At 30.6% G+C, this 21,185-nt stretch overlaps 1 protein-coding gene across 1 annotated transcript in view; it reads left to right on the top strand.

Annotated features, from left to right (window-relative positions):
- EMC2 (ER membrane protein complex subunit 2) overlaps positions 1–20,056 on the top strand; it is a 43,345-nt gene extending 23,289 nt beyond the window's left edge. Inside the window, exons 6-11 of the mRNA XM_041769388.1 lie at positions 1,780–1,865; positions 2,016–2,075; positions 7,548–7,629; positions 8,464–8,574; positions 10,706–10,810; positions 19,661–20,056. Coding sequence (XP_041625322.1) covers positions 1,780–1,865; positions 2,016–2,075; positions 7,548–7,629; positions 8,464–8,574; positions 10,706–10,810; positions 19,661–19,747 — 531 coding nt within the window. The 3' untranslated portion in view covers positions 19,748–20,056. The remainder of the gene's footprint in view (positions 1–1,779; positions 1,866–2,015; positions 2,076–7,547; positions 7,630–8,463; positions 8,575–10,705; positions 10,811–19,660) is intronic.
- Positions 20,057–21,185: the final 1,129 nt, after the last annotated feature.

The following is a 21,185-nucleotide window of genomic DNA, read 5'->3' as shown; positions in this document are numbered from 1 at the left end:
GTTCTACCATATTGTCTGTAGAAGTAGTATCATGATAAGTGAAAGGAATAAACAGTTAAATATGTTTCAAATGTGTTGGATTGGTGAAATTAGATACAACATATCCAAAAGAAATTAGTTTTTAAATTATATGTTAATTTATCCATCATCTATTTTCAGAAGAACTTGGGAGAAGGCTCTCATTTGGAGTTTAATATTCTTCCTAAAGTCTTTATGATTGAGTTACTTTTAGAGCTTTTCTTTTACTTTCTTTCTGAATTCTTGAGGCTTTTTAAGTGGTACGTTTATTATGGCACTTTCATTGTTGTACAAAATAAAATTATTCCAAAAATACTTGAGTACCTACCATTTGGCAGGTGTTGTGTTAGACCTTTGGCATGAGTTGAATAATCAAGGATATATTTTTTTTTAAGCATTTCATTTTTTTATTGCCAAAATGCTGTTATCATTGTTATTATAAATATCACTGATAGTCTTATTTGTAGGGAGTCTCTTGATTCTGATTTTTTTGACTTTCACTTTTTTAGAGCAAAACCCACACCTTTTTCACCCATGTTAGATAGCTCCATTTGTTTAAAGAGCACCATTCATTTTATTTCCCTTGTCTGCATCTTGTGGAATCTATATTATATAAAACAATAATGATCATGTCCATAATTAATAGATTTAACTTGGCCATAGCTTTTGTTTGTTTTATTGTTTTGCTATCTGCATTGAATTAAATAAACAGAGATGGAGGAGATATAAATTTAATAATTTATATAATGCCCTCCAATCTCTGTTAACTACAGCCTTAAATGGATAGCCTTGAGTACACACAATGTTACTGTCTGACTACACACAAAGTTGCTGTCTTCCTTGCCTTTGCTTCTGTGTTCCTTCATCTATGCTCTGTCCTCCCCACAATTCCCTCTTTTGCTTTTTTAATGTCTTCTTGTGCTATTTCAGTATAGGTATCACATCTGGGATCCTCTGCTTTCTGCCCTTACACTTCCTCCATTCTGCCAGTCTGTGTTAGGCTGTCCTCCATGTTGCCACAACACCCTGGATATCTCTATTATTGTCTTTTTATTGGATGTGTCTTTTTCTCATGAGCTGCTGTAAGGAATTATCTATTCTTTTTTTTTGACCTCATTTTTTTATTGTTTTGCAGAGTACCTGTTAAACAATAAAGTTCAGTATATATTTGATGAATGCATAAATTAATGACACTGATACTTATATTAGTCATTTAAAAAACTTTAAAATGCAAGGTGAAATGTTTTGTCTACTTATAAAATACTTTTTTCAGGTCCTGTATTATTCTTGAAAGACTTACAGATAGATTTTCTCTTAAAACTGAAAAAAGTTATCAGGAGCTATATTTTATAATGACATTCAAGTGGCCATGGTGAGATTTTTTTTTTTTTCGTAATCTCTACTATTCCTCTGTCTTTTAACGTACAAATCTTATGAATGAGACAGAGTAAAGGACTTTAGGCTGGGTAAAGATTAGAATTCCCTGCTGGCTTGTAATTATCAGAATCTGGATGGTTATTTATTTGAATGAAATGATGCATACATTGTGTACATCAAAAGTAAAGCATATGTGATTGTTAGAGGAATGTTTGAATTCCCCAGTGGGATGTCATAGGGTATGTTTATAAACTCCCACTAAGCAGTAGTTTGACAATGGAATTTCGCTGGCATTGAGATAATAATTTGCACAGTCAAATTACCTTCTTTACAAAAACCCAGGGAATCATGAGGGCCTAATCCTTTATTAATGTCAACCCATAGGCTGCAAGAAAGCGTAAGATTGCCATTCGAAAAGCCCAGGGGAAAAATGTGGAGGCCATTCGGGAACTGAATGAGTATCTGGAACAGTGAGTGTCTTACAAGAGGATTGTGTTTTGTTATTCTGATAAATCTTTTTTAATTAAAATGGAATTTGCATTTGATTTTCCTTTTTTGCCTCCATGCTGTTCATTTACAGAATATCTACACCTTTCCCCCCACCCTTTTCCTCTCACCAGATTTGTTGGGGACCAAGAAGCCTGGCATGAACTTGCAGAACTTTATATCAATGAACACGAGTAAGTTGTAAATTTTGTTAGGAGTGCAGTTTTTTATCACTATTAGATAAGTTCAGAAGACATAGTGGTTTCGGAAGGATTGGTGAAAGAATATGAATCATGTCATTTTAAATTAACTAAATAAATGAAAACAGATCAGTTTGTTGATTATAATATGTGAATTGCTTTAATTAGCTCATTTGTGTTTTGCTAATTATTTTTGTTTGAGGAATATGTTTTTCTTTCAAATACAGATGGATTCTTTGGAATTAGAATGGCCTGCATTTTCTGAATTAAGGCTGTTTTTAATGATTCAAAATTGTGAATTTTTAGAGTCTAAATTGTTCTAATATACAATGAGTATTATACTCCCTGCTGTTTAAAAATTCTGTCAATTGTATGCATTTATTAGTCTTAGAATTAAGAGAATCAACTTTTCCAAAGTAGAAGCATTCTGTTGCCTGGGTAAAAGACCAAGAATAATCAAGAATGTTGAATGCTGTAGGAACTTGCTTATTGGATATTTAATGTTTTTGTTAGCTTTTTTATTGATGCAGTGACAGGAGGAAATCCCAGTGTGAGAGGATTAGCCTAGTCTTAGTCAGTTTTCTAATATTGCAGCATTAATGCTAACCTCCATCTATAGGCAGGATTTTTTTTTCTTTTTTCCCTTAGTTCTTCTCAATCCGAAGTATATACATTGTTTTGTTTCTTCTTTCTGAGGGAATAGAATCAGATTCTCATGTGCATATTCTTACTGTGTATGAATAACTTCATTCTCATACTACAAATAGCTGACACAGGAAATAAAATAGAATGAAGACATTTATGTCTTAGCTTTGCCCAGGGCTATATGTGTAATGTGAAATGGAGAATTAAGGTAGTTATCTGTTATTTGTAGTAAAACCAGAAGCTAAAATAAAAGTAATAGTTATCATTTAATGAATGTGTACTGTATTCTGGGAACCATTCTTCAGTTCTCTTCTGTGCTCTGGCTGTCAGAATCCTTTTTTTTTTTTTTCTATTAGTAAATTATTTTCTGAATCATGTTCATATAGATGTATATATGCTTATATGATCACATATGTAAACATACTCAGGATTATCTTATGTATGTGAGAGTGGTAGTGCATTTGGCTTAACTGGTAATGTCTCCATCTTTCAAAGCTTTGTTCTAACATTTATTTTTATTTTTATTCTGGTATAGTTAATATACAGTGATATATTAATTTTGTATTCCATTTCTCATAGCCTTAAAGTCAGCATTTGTAAAGTATACGGTATATAATTTGAATAACATGAAACTGAATTTTTGGAGAGAAACAAAACAATTTTTGGAGAGAAACAAACATTAGTTTTATTTTGTCCCTAAAACAGATGACAGTTATTTAAAATGTTTTTGTGACTTTTGAAGATATCATGATTAAAAGCATTTAAAAACATTTCAGATTAATCAAGGAATTTAAGTTAAAGAAATACCTAATGAAGAAAATTTGGAAAACACAGTAAAAAGTAAAGACAAAGACCAGAATTATGTGTAATTGCATCACCTTATCTATAATTTATATTTTATTTTCTTTAGTACTTCTTGAAACAAACCTAAAATAGAATTATTTTTATACTTTTCACTTAATCATGTTTTAACAGACATTTCCTATCACAATAAATATTTCACAGTGTGATTTTAATGACTATATTACTCCATCTTATTGATGTACTCTAATATTTTTAATCAGTTTCCTAGAGGAATAGAAATCTTTTTTTTTTTTTTCCTCTCCCTTTTTTCATTTTTACTATAATTCTGTATGAGTTTGTTTCCTTGGACTAAATTCTTAGAAATAGAATTACTTGATTATAAGATACGCACATTTTTAGTGGTGTTGATAAATCATTCCTGTTGTTCACTAGAAAGATAGTTACCAGTTTACTCTCACATCAGCAATTATTAGCATCCCTCTGAGTGCCATTATTTTTTTCAATCTTTGTAAATTTTTATAGGTGAAAAATTGGTTACAACTTTGTAAAAGATTTTTAATAGCTCTATGTATAAAGGACAAAAAATAAAGAATACAAACCTTTGTCCTGTCAAAAATATATCCTTGTTATGTATCTTTTTAATATTGATTTTTAACTTACAGAACTTCGTATTTTTATATAGTGAGATATATCAGTTTTTATTGCTTTCATGTCCTCTAAGAACTACATAAATATATCACCTCTGTTTTCTTTTTTCTTTCTCAGTTTAACTTTTTTGCATGTGTTTCTAATATTTCTGTATTTAGTTCTAAAATAGGCTATAGTTTATTTTTAACCTATTATTTATTATTTGCTTCACCTTGAAACGGCCACGTTCAGTATTGCTTTATTTTGAGTCTCTAAAGAGTCATTGAGATAGAGTTGAATGTATACTTAAGAGAAATGAACTGAAAAATCCCAAGAAATCAAGAAATATAAAGACAGAAAAGCACCTGAAAAGTAACTAACTCTTAGGGGAAATGATAATTGTGTTCGACCTAGTCTTTTATCTTGTATCACAAAACTCTTTTTGGTCTTGAAGCTAGGTGTTTACAAAATGACCATTTATTTTTTCTAATTGAACACAGAGACAATTTTCAGGTTTAGGGTGAGTGGAAAATAAATATCTCTAGAGTTTTTAAACTATATGAAAATCAGAATCTGTTCATTTGAGTCATTTAACCTGTTTGGGCAAGTCATTGTAGTAAGTAAGGGATTTTTTTGTTTTGTTTTATTGTTTGTTTTTGGTAGAAAAGATGAGTTACTGTGTTACCAGTTTAGTACTGTTTGTGGACACAGTGGCAAAATGTAGCAATTTAGGAGTTGCTGGATATATTTATCATCTTGTCATTCTTTTTTGCATGGGAATAAGCTACTTTAAGCAGCATTGCTACTCTAGATCTAGAATTTTTATTCCAAATAAATTTCCAAAGTAGAATGTTCATATAAGCCTATTCATTGTTGTTACAGAAATCAGAGGATATGGAATTCTGCTATGCCCTTTTTAAAAATATCTTTAAATTTTCTTTATATTTGCTTCTCATTTATAAATTCTAGCTATTCAGCGATTGCAGTGGTATATATCATACCAATGGATCATATTGAGACATTTTACTTGTTTTAAATATAAAAAGTTAGTTAAAATGTGTACATTAGTACTACCAGAATGTGTTATAAACAAAAATATGTGTTTTGAACACACTTAATTTTTTTTTTTACTTGACTTGTAGTTAAAACTAGATGTTGTATCAGCAAGAAGCGATTAATAATATAAAGTAATTATGGTTGTGGCTGTGGTTCCGTTTTGTAGGTCCAACCTTACTATTAAAATTCTATAACAAATGGAATTATCAAAATCCTATAAGGAAAAATCATAATGTTGATAAAGCAATATGGGGATAAATGTGTGCCCTATACAAATGCTTTTAAAAGTGAAGAACGGAAGAACTTTGAAAACTTTATTTAATTATTGACTCTGACATACTAATACTAGTGGTTACTTTAAATAGATTAAAATAATTTAAATTCTATAATCAGTGAGTCATTGTAATGAATTAACGTTTTTATGGATTTGGAATGGAATTGACTGTGTACTGTTCTTGGGAGAATTGAGAAAATGGTCACTCACATACTTTCCAATATGGTTTAAATACTCTTGAGTGAACTTCTGTTGAGAAAACTGTCTTGGACCATCTTCTGCTTCTTTTAGCTCTAAGTTTATTTGATTCTATACTTTATCCACAAAATTAGTTTGATTTTATACTTTGTGAAATTAGGAGAAGGGATCCTCCTCTGTATAAATATATCCAGCAACTCCTAAATAAATTTTGAGAAAAATATCTTGGCATTCATTTTTCAGTAGACACTCCTACCTATTTTATCTTAGTTAATACTGTATAAAAACGGGAGTCATAGTTGTGCTCAATCCATTTAAGTCTGTAAGAATATTTATTCTTAGCATTAATATGAATTTTTTGTATCATCTTAGTAAAAGGAACATATTTAGAAGGGAAGTGTTTAAGGTAGAGACCACTTTCTTCTTCTCTTATAGAATGATAAATATATACCAGATAGGTAATCACAATACTTTTGTTCTAGACATTTATGTAATCATTCAGTCATCTATTATATACCTATCACATGTCAGGAACCAGTGCTAGGTTTTGGGTATAAAAATGAAAAAAGACTAAATAGCTATATGATCCTTGATAACAGTATGTATATATAAATCTAAAGTGCTATGATTTTGGTAATCTACAGGGTGTTTTTGGTTTCTCAGGCCCTTTTAGTTTGATTGCTGTACCCATTTTTATGTTACCATTGACCTCTTCATCACTACCATCATTACCATGTTTTTTTATTGTGTATAGTGCATAGAGGCAATATGCAGAGTGGTTATAAGTAGGCTGTCCAGAGTGGCATCGCCTAGGTTTCAGTTAGTATCTCTGTGCCTTCTCAACTATAAAATTTTGATAATTTCCTATTTCCTCGAGTTTTGGTAGGATTAAATGAATTAATACATATAATATACCTAGAGAAGTGCGTGGTACATAATGAGCATATAAGTTAGCTGTTATTAGTACATATATGTGAAATTGCAGTATGTATACTTTGAAAAGTATATTAGACTTAGTGTGAAGATCGGTAGCTTTGTATGTTGGTGACAAATGCCAAAAATAATTGTAGGTAGCCATTTTCTGTTAGCTACTGTCATCACCTTTCATGGGGAATAAACTTTAAAACACCTGTGTTCTTTAGGATTTCCTATAAATAGTGACGATATTCACATTGCTTTAAACATAAAATACATTAATGGGAATTACAGTCACATGGTGTAAAACCATTTTTCCAGAGCCCTTTGTAGCAGTCCTCTCCTCAGGTTTTGAGGAAGATGTTTCTGTTTCTTTACCACATAATGAAATAGTAGTAGAGTACGTATCAGAACCACTAACTTCATCTACCTTTCATGGGTTTAAAATTTCTAACTTCATTATAATTTTGTGTTTGACAAACAAGTAATGAAAAGTCTTTGTAATACAATGTGTTGGTAGATAATGTCACTAAAGGATTTTTGTGGATAGTATTTAATAAAATGTTTATTTCCTTTTTACACTTCAGCCATTCAGATATTTTATTAAGTGATCAATAGGCTTGAAGTTATTTTATATGTAACCTGATCCAAGATTGTGAAGTCTGTGTTGTGAATAATGTTTTGGAAATAGTAACCCAGTTTTAAGAATGTAATATCTACTGATGGTTCATAGGCTGCTTTAGAATCTAAGCCTTTGTTATTTGTATTTAAGAATTCAGCATAACAGGCTTTTTATTAATAAAGCTTTAAATTTGGGGAACAAAATACCTAATATCAAATTGTTTTAAGATTATTTTCAATCACTGTTTTAAATTATTTTTAAGTTATTTTAGCTAAGGTGGTATTTGTAACTTTTAAAATTGATTTTTCATCTTCATATTTTTCAGCTATGCTAAAGCAGCCTTTTGTTTAGAGGAGCTAATGATGACTAATCCACACAACCACTTATACTGTCAGCAGTATGCTGAAGTAAGTGCTCTCAAAAACAACATGTATATGATTTTATTTTTGTTGATGTTAGGTATTATTTTGGAACTAAGAACATGTCCTAAATGTGAGGCAAGTATATAAATATTTAAAACATCTGATGAAAACTGTAGGTTGTAAAAGATTTAAGTTTTTATTACTATAATGGGAATATGACTTTAAAAATAAAAGCACTTACTTAAAACAGTGAAATTCTTTGTATTTTTTATTGTATACTCTTTAATTTTGAACTAATGATGCCTTAATTGTCACCATTTAATGGCTTCTGAAACATTTACAATAATTATGATTTTTAAATCCATATTCTAGGAAACATGTTAAGATCAATATTTTTGGAAGTAGGAAGTATTTATTTTACTATAAAGAATAGTAATACAATTGAATGCTATATAAGGTTAGGATTTCATTAATAAGGAATGTCAGGGTGACTAGAAAAGGGCAGCTCAGTATTTAAGTATAAATTTAGAATGCTGCTAATAGAAAATATAAAGTTGTGAGGCATTTAGGCAGCTGAAAAATAAATTATATTGGCTTTTTTACGAACAGCATTTTTTTTTTTAATTAAAAAAATTTTTTTAGCATTTTGTTTTAAAAACTACTCTTATGATCTTAGTGTTCGTAGAATAGATTTTTCAGGGAGATTATTATGCTTTAAAATTTAGATTAGCTTTAACAACTTTAAGATGAATTCTTTTAACATCTTGCATTTGTTTACAGAAATTCTGTTTCAATTACTAATGCCTATGGTATGATGAAACATGCTATATTTCAAAGTAGTAAAATAAACAGATTTCAGCACTCTGCAATTTCTAACAGGTTAAATATACCCAAGGTGGACTTGAAAACCTCGAACTTTCAAGAAAGTATTTTGCACAGGCACTGAAACTGAACAACAGAAATATGAGAGCTTTGTTTGGGCTTTACATGGTGAGTAAAGATGCATGTTTAATGTTATTTTATGAAATCTGTCATTTAAAGTCCATTAACTATCCCATCCAATCACTTCCCTCATTTTTTTTTTGTATCTTGTTGATAAGATTATTTTTCCCCTCTAGTTAAATAATGAAGTTTTATTTTTAAATGTTAATACATCCTATTTGATATTTTATTATAAAATGTGTCCTATTGTATCAGAATTTGTCTACTCTATTAAATAGTAGCAGATATGAAACCATATTATGTATTTTAATTGTTTTGATATTCTTGGGTTAAATTGTATTTAACCCAATATTGTATTTCTTACCTTAAATTATAATTGTATGGCAGTTTTAAACTACACAATAAAAGACATTAGTAATAAAATTTCTACTGTCAAAACTTTTCTTATGGTACAAAAAAGAGCTTGGGAATTGTGGGAAGCATGTAATTAAATATTTCTGTGGTTTATGTATGCCAAGTGACGAGCTTAGAAAAGTCAATTAACAAGAGCTATGGGAAATAGAGGAAGAATTTGCTGAGCTTTAAAATATACATAAAATGAGCCCCTCTCTCTACAATTAGAAAACTTTTTTTAATAGGCCAGTTCTTTGAAATTTTAATTTATCCTGATCTTTTCAAGGACTTTGGATGAATGTCTTATTGGGGCTCAGTGAAAAAGAATTGATTGCAGAAGTAGAGGCAGGAAGAAATATAAATGAAATCATTTTTAGGAAAGGAATGGCAAAATATAATTAGAAAATGGTTCAAAGGAATTTCAAGAAATTTTTCCTAGATCTACCAGTGCCAATTATAATAGGTTGGAGATACAGTAGCAGTGCTATCTCTTTATCAAATAAATGAAATACTAATTTTAAAAGAATTAGTATTTAAAACAATTATTAAATTACAAATCTATTAGTATTTTAAAACAAATTATTAATGATAGTTTATATATAACACTTTATGTGCTAGACATTATTTTAAATCATTAAATCCTTATATCAACTGTTTGAAAAGATACTATTATTAGTACCATTTCACAGAAAGTGAACCTAAAACACATAGAGGTCTAGTGAATTTGTTGAATGATATCACAGACTTACTAAGTGATTGAGCTGGGATATCAGCTTAGGCAGTTGATTCCAGAGTCATTCTCTTAATCACTGCATTTGCTTAAATTTGTACCAAGAAGGTGATATTAAGGACATAGAAGTATAAAAATAAGATTTTGGTCAATAAATTTCTCACTGACTAAGGAAGAGAGAAAAAAAGACCCTGTAACACAGGCTAAGTATAAAAGAAAGGCTTAATTTTTTTTTAATCACTTGGACAAATCCTCTTAAGAATATGATATATTTAAGCGTAAGATAAAAGATCTTCCTCTCTCAAGAAATACAAATATAGGCTTAAAAATTAGTATATAATTATGGTGGTTTACGGATTTTTTCGTGGATCCTAGATTAACAATCCCTTGTTTAAGTACAGTTTTTAAAAGGAGAGGATGGATCAAATTGCAGTGATTCTAATTGGTACTGTGGAAACATAGTTTGGAAACTCTTGGTAAACTGAAAAGAGAACTAGATTGGAAATGAAGATCTCTTTCTATTTTTAAGGCTTTCATAACTTGCTTTGGTCAAGTCAAATAACTCCTATTGGACTTAAATTTTTCTTCACTTACTAATGTAAATTGGACCAAATTATTTTTGAAATACCTTCTTACATTAATATTAAATCATTCTATAATTCTGACATAGGAAAGCTGAAGTAATACAGTATTAAGTAACTAGAAATAATAATTTAATAACAAGAAGTAATAATGACCTTCAATATTCTACTATTTAAGTGATACTCTACAGTATTTAAGTATTTAATTTTACCTTTAAGAGTTGTGGTAGATAACTAATAAATTTAGGTATTATTTAAGATGCTCTCTCTTTTTGTCATTTTATTCTGTATTTTAAAATATATTTTTATTTTTAAATAGTAATTTCATTCCACTTTATTTTTATTTTAAAAATTGTTTTGGTACAGTTTTTAAAAACCCTTTGTTTTCCCATTGCAACTAAGATCCTACATGTTTTTTGGTTGTCTTGGCTAGAAAAAAGGAATTTTGTTTTTGATGTTTCTTTTTTGTTTATAGTCGGCAAGTCATATTGCTTCTAATCCAAAAGCAAGTGCAAAAACAAAAAAGGACAACATGAAATATGCTAGTTGGGCAGCTAGTCAAATAAACAGAGCTTATCAGGTCAGTATTGATAATTTTATATTATCATATAGGTGAGTTAATATATTTCTTAATTGTTTTTTCTTTCATCAAACTAAGAAGCCAAATGTCTATCATTGGACTTTTTGCCTTTGAGTCTTAATCAAATGTGTTTTAACTGTGTAGAATTAACTTGTAGGATCACTTGTTTTTCTTCTTTTTTCAAAAGAAGTCCATAATTCTTATGATCCCATAAGTAGCCCTGACCATCTGGAAATTTCAGTAGTCAGCATTTGGGAAATAAAAAGTAATTTTAAAAATCCAGAAAAGGTAAGCAAAATCACAGTGTATTTCAGAATCAGATTGGATATGTGAATATATTATTAATTAGAATATCTCAAGTTATTAAAAGGGAAGAAGAAAAGCCTAAAAGTAAGCTCAGCTCGTCAGACTATATAAAAAATATTTTTGTACTCTGCTTACATGTCAGATCTTATCTGAAACTTCTCTACTCATTTCTTAGTTTTCTGAAGCTTGTCCCTAAGAGATTCTTCAGGAAGAGCTCATGGGAAAATAGTATCTTCTTAGATCTTGCATGTTTATAAACTCTCTCTGTAGTCTTTATATTTCTGGGGTAGTTCGACTTTTTTTTACAACCTTTGACTTAGATTTACTTACCTTAAACATGTTCCATTGTGTTTTAGCTTAAAATATTGCTGTCAAGAGGTCTAATCCCATCCTGATTTTCTTTCCCTAAGTGACTTAGACTTTTTGTCTGGATGTCCAAAGGAGTTTTTTCTTTAACATTAAAATCTATTAGTTTCACTGCAGTGTATTTTGTTGATTGTTATTAGGTCAGTTTTCCCAAATGCATATTAGTCCCATTCGGAATGTAAATTTAATCCTCTGTTAATCTGATAAGAGTTGCTTTTAGTGTTAAATATTTTTTCTGTTTACTTGCCTAAATTTTTTTCTCAGCTCTCTAACAGTTTATTGGATTTCCTCTCTCACCTCGTTCCTCTATCATTCATTTTCTTTCAAATCTTTTTCTGTCAGTTTGGTTTTTTTCTTCTAGTAATTTTTTATGGAGTTAATCTGTATTCTTTTGTTGTTTTCCTTGTTTAAATCAGATAGTTTTTATTGGGAGAAGGTTTTTGTGGAGTAAGGGCGTCGGAAATAGGATAATTTTCCCAACTTGACTTTTTATGGCTTCCTCTTTGAAATACAGAACTTAAATAAGACCTTCTGTATACAGTCTTTCTCAGAATCAGTGTGGTTCAGAAAGATTTTCTGGCTTCGGCCTTCTGTTCTACCCCTAGAGCTCTGTAGATCTTGAATTCTGAGGTTTGCCCTCAGCTTTAAATGTTGCATTTTGTTGTTAGTTCTTTTATTTTATTCTGGGATTTGCTGACTGTGGACATCACTACCTTCCTCTTACCCACTCCTCTCCCTTTAGTGAGCCATCTCTCCCTTTGTGTTTCTGCCCTGTTCAATTTGGTTTCAGTTTCTGGTGATTATCCTTCAGTGTGAGATTTTTTTTTCCTTCCTGGAAGAGGGTGTTTGCTGGACATTTCAGAGGTTTTGAGGTTGTACACTATTAGGGATGCTTAACGTCATATTACATGCAGCTTTTAACGCTTACCTTTGATTTTCAGCCTTTGGGACTGTCCTGGTTTTTCAGACCATTTGCAGATTCATCAATTCATAACTTTGTTCATTTCTTCAACTTTTAGAGTTATACGCTATCCATCCTACCATACGTAATCCTACCATACAGCTGTTGATCTTTTGTAGGTCTTTCCACTATTGGTGATAAAACCAAATTACGGGGTTTTGGAGTATTGCCTGTAATGTAGGTTTTTTTGAAGATGTTTTCTTTGGCCTTGTTTTCTGTTACTTTGTTTTGGTACTGTTTCTTTTTGTACTTCACCTGGTTGGAGAAGGTTGAGGAGATTAAAAAAAAATCAGTGCCCTCATGATCACATTTTTTAAAGTCACTTGTGTATTTTTATTATATATAATAGAGGATATTAATTTTTTGGCATATTGTAAGTCAGAATATTTATAAATATTAGCCAGGCTGTGCTTCTTTAAATGTAGTTAGTTTGAGATAGCACAGATCATAATGGGTTTCCATAGTTAGTAGGCCTAGAGAGAGAGAGAGAGAGAGTGTGTGTGTATGTGTGCATGTGTGAGAGAGAGAGATTTAAAGATAAGACTTGGATAATATAAAACTAAGGGTATGCAGACTATGTCCTTTTTTTGAGATATTTTTGAGAAACAGCTAGCTGCTCAGAGAGTGCTTTTTTTGACATGGCATGATTATATTTTTAAAATCAGTTTTCATTACAACATATATAGAAAAAAGAACCCAAGATTACTTGGGTACACATTTCAGTGAATTATGCAAGGTAAATGTATCCATGTCAAGAAATGGGAACATTACAGTACCCCAGAGCCCTCATAGTACATCCTCTTAATTTCTACTTCTATTAACCTCAAGAGTATTGATTCATAATCCCTAGTTTTGGCTTGTTTTTGAACTTTATAGTATCATAGTATGTATTCATTTTTGTCTAGCCTATTTCACTAATATAATTATGACATTTATCCCTTTTCATGTCTAGTTCATTTATTTTCATTGTACTAATAGTCTGTTATATGAACTATACTACAATTTATCTAGTCAGTTGTTGGTAGGCATTTGGGTTATTTCCTGTTGGGGGCTATTTTGAATAATGCTATACTGAATATTGCTGCAGTCTTTTGGTATACATGTGCTTCTGATGAGTGTATGCCTTTGAGTGGAAATACTGGGTCATAATTTATTTTCCAAATTAGTTTTTTATAGTCCCACCAGTCATGTTTGGCAGTACTCATAGTTCCACATCTTTACCAATACTTGGTCCTATCAGTTTTTGTAATTATAACCATTCTGGTACATGTATAGTGGCATCTTATGGTTTCATTTTTCATCTCCCTGATGACCAGTGAGATTGAGCATTTTTTCATGTTTATTGGCTATTTGAATATCCTCTTTCTTGAAGTCTATCTTTTTAATTGATTTATGACTTTTTATTTTGTTTTTTAGTTTTCTGATTATGAGCTTTTTGTTATACGTGCAGAAAATTTCTTCAACTGCTTACCTCCTATCTCAAATGATTTTGATGAGTTCTGAAGTAAAAAATGTTCATTTATATTCTTTTATGGTTTGTGCTTTTTGTGTTTAAGAAATTGGTTGCTACTCATAGTCATAAAGATAATTTTGTGTGTCTTGAGAGTTTTTTTTTTCTTCTACCTTTTATATTTAGATCCATAATCCATTTGGAATTGATATCTATGTATGGTGTGAAATAAGGGTCAATTTTCCCCCATGTAGCTATCCAGAGAGTTTCTGTCCATCTCTATTCTGTCATGAATCCCATTCGTGGAAGCTAGTATCACCATGTAGGAGTTAAGAGAAGAACACCAGTGCTGGATCTGTGTTGTATGTCTTCAAAGTTTGGTTCTGACATTAATTATTTATGCAGTTTTGGATAAATTGTATACTATTTCTGGGCATAGGTTTTCATCTCCAAGATGGATATAGTAGAAGTTTTCTGAGGATTAAAAGAATTAATACATAATTTTCATCAAACTTCTTAATATGTATTACATTGTTTTTAATAATTACATGCTCCAGGTTTACTTTGTGATGCTTGCTGTGTTCATTGCAAATATGACCACAACAAGAATGGTTATAAGAGCAAATTCTTCTAGAAAATTTCTTATGAGCTAGGTATTTTTCCTATTTTAGAAATAAAGAAATTAAAGCATTGAAAGATTAAATAACTTTCCCAATTAACATAGCTGGTTAATAACAGCTATTTTCAAACCTAGGGAGTCTGACTCCAGAGTTGGTGCTCTTAACAGCCACAATTAACTGCCTCTATAAAGAAATGTCAGGTATAAATGTATCTGAAACTAGAAATGCAGTTTTTCACTCTCCTCCCAGTTATTTTCTCATGTGAACAATTGAATAATGTGAACTAATTTCAGAGTTTAGTTTTGTTTTACTTTCTCTCTATCTCCTTCGTAATACAATGCCAGACAATTATGCCCTTTTCTCCCTTAGGAGATGCACCTTACCACTGGACATGAATCTGTTATTTCAGTATTTTAAGCCACTGTTTGTAGATCTAAACCCTGTTAGTAATATTTACCCCTGCCATTCTTTTCTTCTTTTAAATTTTGCCTTACTAGATCCATTCTATTTATAGATTTATAAAGTCTTTGTTCTTTGGAAAGACCTCTAAGAGTGTCATTGGTACTCTTCAGTATTTGAGTTTTACATCATAAACTCCTTAGTCTACAGAGATGTTTTACACATCTTTACTGAAGATGTGATTTGCTTTCTCTTGACTCTATAGGAAGGGATAGAAAAAAGAACTTTTGCCAATTTCTATCATTTTTAGATACCACTGCAGGAAGGTAACGTATCTCTGTTGGTCGTGTCAGGTTTCTGTATAGCAACTTCTGTGTAGCTCCTCAACTACACCTATCATGCAAAATTTATTTGCCCCTCGACACCACTAACAGATTTTAAATAAAATCTCTTTGTTCTTTTAAAGCTTGTATATTCTGTGCTTTCTCTTTAGAGGTTTTGTGTTCTTTCTATGAATCAGATTCCATAAATATTTGTATCCATTACCTTTTGCTAACTTAGTGATTTAAAATAACAACTTATTTGCTTATGATTCTATAGGTAGGCTATTTAGCTTGGACTCAGTTGAGTAATTCTGCTCGTCTCAACTGGGCTTATTTATATTTCTGCAGTATGCTAGTGGTTGATGGCCTCACTTAAATTTCTGACTTTGGCTGTCACCTGGGAGGGCTGGGCCTCTTGTTTCTCATTTGGCAGGATAACTTGGACTTACTCATGTGGTGGTCTTAGGATTCCAGGAGTAGCAAACAGTCAAACTCCACTGTGCAAGGACTTTTTAAGTCTCTGTGTCACATTTTCCTAATTTTCCATTGAGCAAAACAAGTCACATGGTCAACCCAGATTCAGGGGATGTAATACTTCACCTCTTGGGAAGAGAAAATATGTGGTCATTTGGCAATTTATTATACTATTGTAAAGCTTCATAGTCCCCACCTTCTGTTGTCATTTATTTATCTGCTTTATTGAAGTATGATTTATATACAGTAATGTACATACATTTTAAATGCACAGTTGAAGTATTAACAAATGTATACACCCTTCTTACCATCATCCCATTGAAGATATGTAGCATTTCTGTCACCCCAGAAAGTTCCTTCTGCCACTCTGCAGTCAGCCCCTACTGACACTACAGACAAGCACTGATAGCATTTTTATGACTGAATTAGTTTTGCCTCTACTAGAACTTTATATAAATGAGATCATAGGTTATGTACTCTTTTGTGCCTGGCTTCTTTCACTCAGTATAATGTTTCTGAGATTGATCCATCCAGTGTTCCAATTTATTTATCCTAGTACTTTGTACACCCATATTATTTTGCACAAATTCTGCAAAGGTAAATTTTAACCCAATTTATTCCAGTTACCACAGTGGATAAATTATTGACCTTTGAGTTTGATAAAAAAGTTTTTATTTGACAGTGCTTTCTGGTGAGTTTTCTTTAAGATCCATAGAGAATTATGAAAGAAGAGTTTATTTAAGCAAAATCTAATTGTATGAAAACAAAAATGCAGTATTTGTGATTAATATGGAAAATATAACTTTTAGAGATTGACACTTTAGTAATTAGATAAATCTCTGGGATCTAATTGAGAATTTTATGACTCATGTCTAGGCATATAAATAAGTATAAAGTATATAATAAATACTCCTTATTATACTGTTTTTCTAGGCATTTATAAATTAGAGAAAATGAGATTTTAAGAACTGGTTTTCCTTCTTTCTTTCTACTTAATAATGAAACAGAATATGGCTACTACTTGCTCTTCAATTAGGTAATTGGTTTAGCATGTTCAGTAGAGGCAGGCAAGTTTGATTAATGCTCATGAAAAACTTTAATGTGAACCTACTCACAATAATTTTCCAGATAAATGCTTCTTTGGTACACTGTTAAATTCATCTGTGCTAGCAATCCATATGTTATTTATGATTGCAGAGGTGATTCTGTTTCTATCCTTTTGGGAAATGGAAAATTAAATCATGATTTGAGGGAAAAATAGGATTCCGGCTTAATCAGTTAAATTGCCATATAATTCTGGAATAGACAAAATAATTGCATGTCAGGCAAAATTTGAAGTGATAGATTTATATTTCCAACTTTCTTTTTATTTGTTCTGACACAAATAAGTTTGGCTTATTCTAAATTGTACTGGCCTGTCATAGTGTTGACACACAATCTTAGGTGTTTTTTTTAATTACCTAATTTAAAAAATCACAAATTTGTATTTACTATTATTATGTTTAAGTACAAATCAAGAAAAGTGCTGTATTTTAAAATACTGGTTATGACTTCAGTTCTACAGAAAGTTTTCATTGTCCTGTTTTGCTAATTAAAAAATTGGAGTGAATGTTACTATGTGGTATCCTATGTTGGTCAGATCCATCAAAGCTTTTTCTTGGAATTAGTCCTTTAAATATCTGATTAAGACCATTCCTGTTTACTTTGGATAGGCAGTAGTAAAAGAAAAGGCTTTCTGTTCTTGGTAAGTCCTTGTGAAAGTGAATTTATCAACTAGATAATAGGAATAATAACACATCTCATATCCTTTAGTCACCATCGGAAATTATGAAAAGTCAGAATTTTAAATGTATTGCTATTACCATATTTTGTAATTAGGAATTGTATATTTAACATTTGAATTCCTTAGTAATGTCTTATGAAAGGTGTAAAGTGATCTTGATTCTTATGAGAAGCTTTTTTCTTCCCCTGGCATTTCTCTAGAAATCCCCATTATTTACTCTATCAAATCAAGATTCAACCATAGAAGCTAATGGTTTAGGAAGTAGAAGAATCATGATGTTAACCTGCAGCCAGAGAGGTCAGAGGCAGGTTACCAATTCCTGAAGTCTATTGCTTCTGTGGTTTTACCTGTGCTTGATCACTTAATCTTTCTCAACAGGTCATGAGAAGTTTGCCAAATTAAGTTAATTACAAAAGAGAAGGAACACATCATAAATCAAGTGCTAAGTGCTTAAGACAGCATTGGTATTTGTAGGGAAAATCAGTCACTTGAAAATGTATGAGTGCTTAGACATATAGTAAAAATACTATATTTTGCTAATAGCAAACGTTAATCAATACTTTAAACAGGGATACAGAGAATGTTGATATAATAAACCTTCTCTTACCCCCACAAGGAACATTTATTTAGTAAATCTGTAGTATTCAAACTGATAAATGATGAGAATTGTCAGTCTAGTTAGAAAACTCATTTTGAAATCAGCATGGGGTATTCAAGTGTTTTCCTTACTGATTATGTGCATTGTATTGAATTTAATATGCCATGAATTTGCTTTTAAATATGCAAAGATACCGTTTTTAATGCATTGTATTTTGTTTTAATTATAAAATCCAATCCCAATTTGGTTTTATAAAATTACAACTTTATAAACTAGTAATGCATATCTTAAAACATGTTTACATTATTTTAATATGTAACATAGAGTTTTTATTTTTTTTGTAACGTAGAGTTTTATTTGACAGCTCTTTGCTGCAGAAACATATCATCTAGTCCACTAATAATTCCAGAAACTTTTTAAAGATTGTGACTTACTTTAATTAATTTTAGAGATGTCTTACAACTTGAAAATATTTAATAGAAAGTACTTGTACATTTACATTTTACTTTGAAATTGTAAATATTTTTTAGAGGTCTGACAAGTAGAAATGGTTTACATTTCTACAGAAGTATAAATTTCATTTATAAGTTAAACTTTTTATTTCATGAAAGTTTCTAGAGGATAGTTTTAAAATCAAATTTATGTTTTTATAGGTTATCACACTAAAGCATTTAAATTGGCCAATTTTGCAGTCAAATCATAGTGCACTTCAACTAAAAATGAAACCTTAATGAAAATGTAACGTCCAAATTTTGAACTTTGATGAAAGAAATTAAAGACAACACAAGCAAAATGGAAGGATATTCCATATTCATGGATTGGGAGAACAGTTATTGTTAAAAGGGTGCTTACTGCCCAAAGTAATCTGAAGATTTAATGCAATCGCTGTCAAAATACCAACAGTATTTTTCACAGAACTAGAACAAATAATCCTAAATTTGTATGGAGCTACAAAAGCCCCTTAATAGCCAAAGCAATCTTAAACAAGAAAAACAAAGCAAAGCTGGAGGTATCACAATCCCTTCAAGTTATTCTACAAAGCTGTATTAATCAAAACAATATGGTCCTGGCACAAAAATAGACACATAGATCAGTGGAACAGGATAAAAAGCCCAGAAGCAAACCCACAATTATATGTTTAATTAATCTTTAACAAAAGAGGCAAGAATATGCAATGGGAAAGTTTCTTCAACAAATGATGCTGGGAAAACTGGACATAGCTACATGCAAAAGAATGAAATTGGACCATTTTCTTACACCATACAGAAAATAACTCAAAATGCATTAAAGATTAAATGTGAGACCTGAAACTATAAAAATCCTAGAAGAGAGCACAGGCAGTAATTTCTCTGACATTGGCTGTAGCAACATTTTTCTAGATACGTTCTGGAGGTTAAGGAAATAAAAGCAAAGAATAAAACCCAAATTTTGTTTTATTGAAGAAAAGATATTTGATTTCATGCTAGTGACAAAATAGATAATGTTAACTCTTGTTAGCAACATAAAGGTAAGATTATGAGTTTGAACCTGCCATGAAATTGAGCCTAATTGCATTTTTTTTTTTAATTAGTTTGCAGGTCGAAGTAAGAAGGAAACTAAATACTCTCTTAAGGCAGTTGAAGACATGTTGGAAACACTGCAGATCACCCAGTCTTAAGGTTTCAGACTCTTTCACATTACATTTCACAACTGCACAGTTGAACTTATTGGCCTGTGACTTATTTACTAAATGCCTAGTGCTATTTATATACTAATTTTTGTTAAGAGGGCAATTGTAAAGAATGTTTATATAAACCTAAAAATGCCTTTTATTGCTAAGCAGGAAGATGGAGAAAGTCCATGGAAGAGAGATTTAACAAGATTCATATTGATTGTACATCATTCTCTTCATATCACACATACAGAACTTCTTTTAAGCCACAATGTGATGTAGAAATCCCATAAATAAATCATGTGATTTATTAAATTTGTGTATGAAGATTCTAGATTCTTTTTGTTATACTCAAGTAGCGAATATGTTGTTTTAGAACTCAGTTTCTAGCTAACTCCTTATTTGTGAAAAGAAATAGATAGCATGCATACCTGACAAGCAAAATATTGGCAAATTATTTTGATTTCTCTTTATAATGTTAAGTTGGATTTTGCTGTGCATTCCAGTGGGTTATTGTTTTATGCACTATAATATTATTCTGATAAGTCTTGCTTAATATATATCATTCTCCAAAGTTTAGTAATATCTCTGTAAAATTTTTGTTTTGCCATAGGCCATAACTGAGATTTTTTACCTGTAAGAAGTTTTAAGGTTCATATAATAATCAAATTTAACCTTTATGAAAGTTAAAGTTATTGAACTTTTAAGTATAAACTACATAAAAGAATATTAAGACAACATAGTAGAGATTAAAGAGATTTCAGTGAAAAAAAAAAGGTTTCAGTGGCTGAGTTATTTTTACTAGGGAAAATAAAATCTAAACTATCTTTAGGGGCAAAATTTTTACAGTTCTCATATTTCATTACTTCCTTAGTAATAAGAATTTCTCTTTCCTTTTTCTCTTTTCATGATAAACAACCATTATACTACCTTCAATAGTGTTTTGCATGTTTCAGTGGAATAGAAAGAAATTTTGAGACGCTTTTAAGAACTTTATTCAGACACAAATCAGTTTTTAAAATAGGCAATTAACCATTCAGGGCATGTATTAGTAAAGTAGTAGTAGTTTATAATTTACATATACAAATTACATGTTCTATGTATTGCATACATGTATAATTACATATATAAATAGTTTACATATATAAATAATTAGTTCTGTACCATTAGTACAGAAACTTCTACATACTTGTCATTGCTGGATTTAGGCAAATGGGGTTAATGGAGGAATTGACAACCTGGAAGTCTTTAGGAAGAAAACTATTGTCAATATCAGTTTTTAATCTTTTGAATAATTCTGTTAGTAAATTATTCTCCATATCTGGTCTAATTCTTTTATTTTGCAGTCTTTTTAGTTTTATTCTGCCATGAGAAGTGAGCAGAATGTAAAATTCCCCACATAAAGATAATTCTTATCAACAAATCTTTGTTATCACAAGATATA

This window comes from Vulpes lagopus, chromosome 9, assembly GCF_018345385.1.
Source record: "Vulpes lagopus strain Blue_001 chromosome 9, ASM1834538v1, whole genome shotgun sequence".
NCBI classification, from domain to species: Eukaryota; Metazoa; Chordata; class Mammalia; order Carnivora; family Canidae; genus Vulpes; species Vulpes lagopus.
This window is presented reverse-complemented; position numbering and strand designations above follow the sequence as displayed.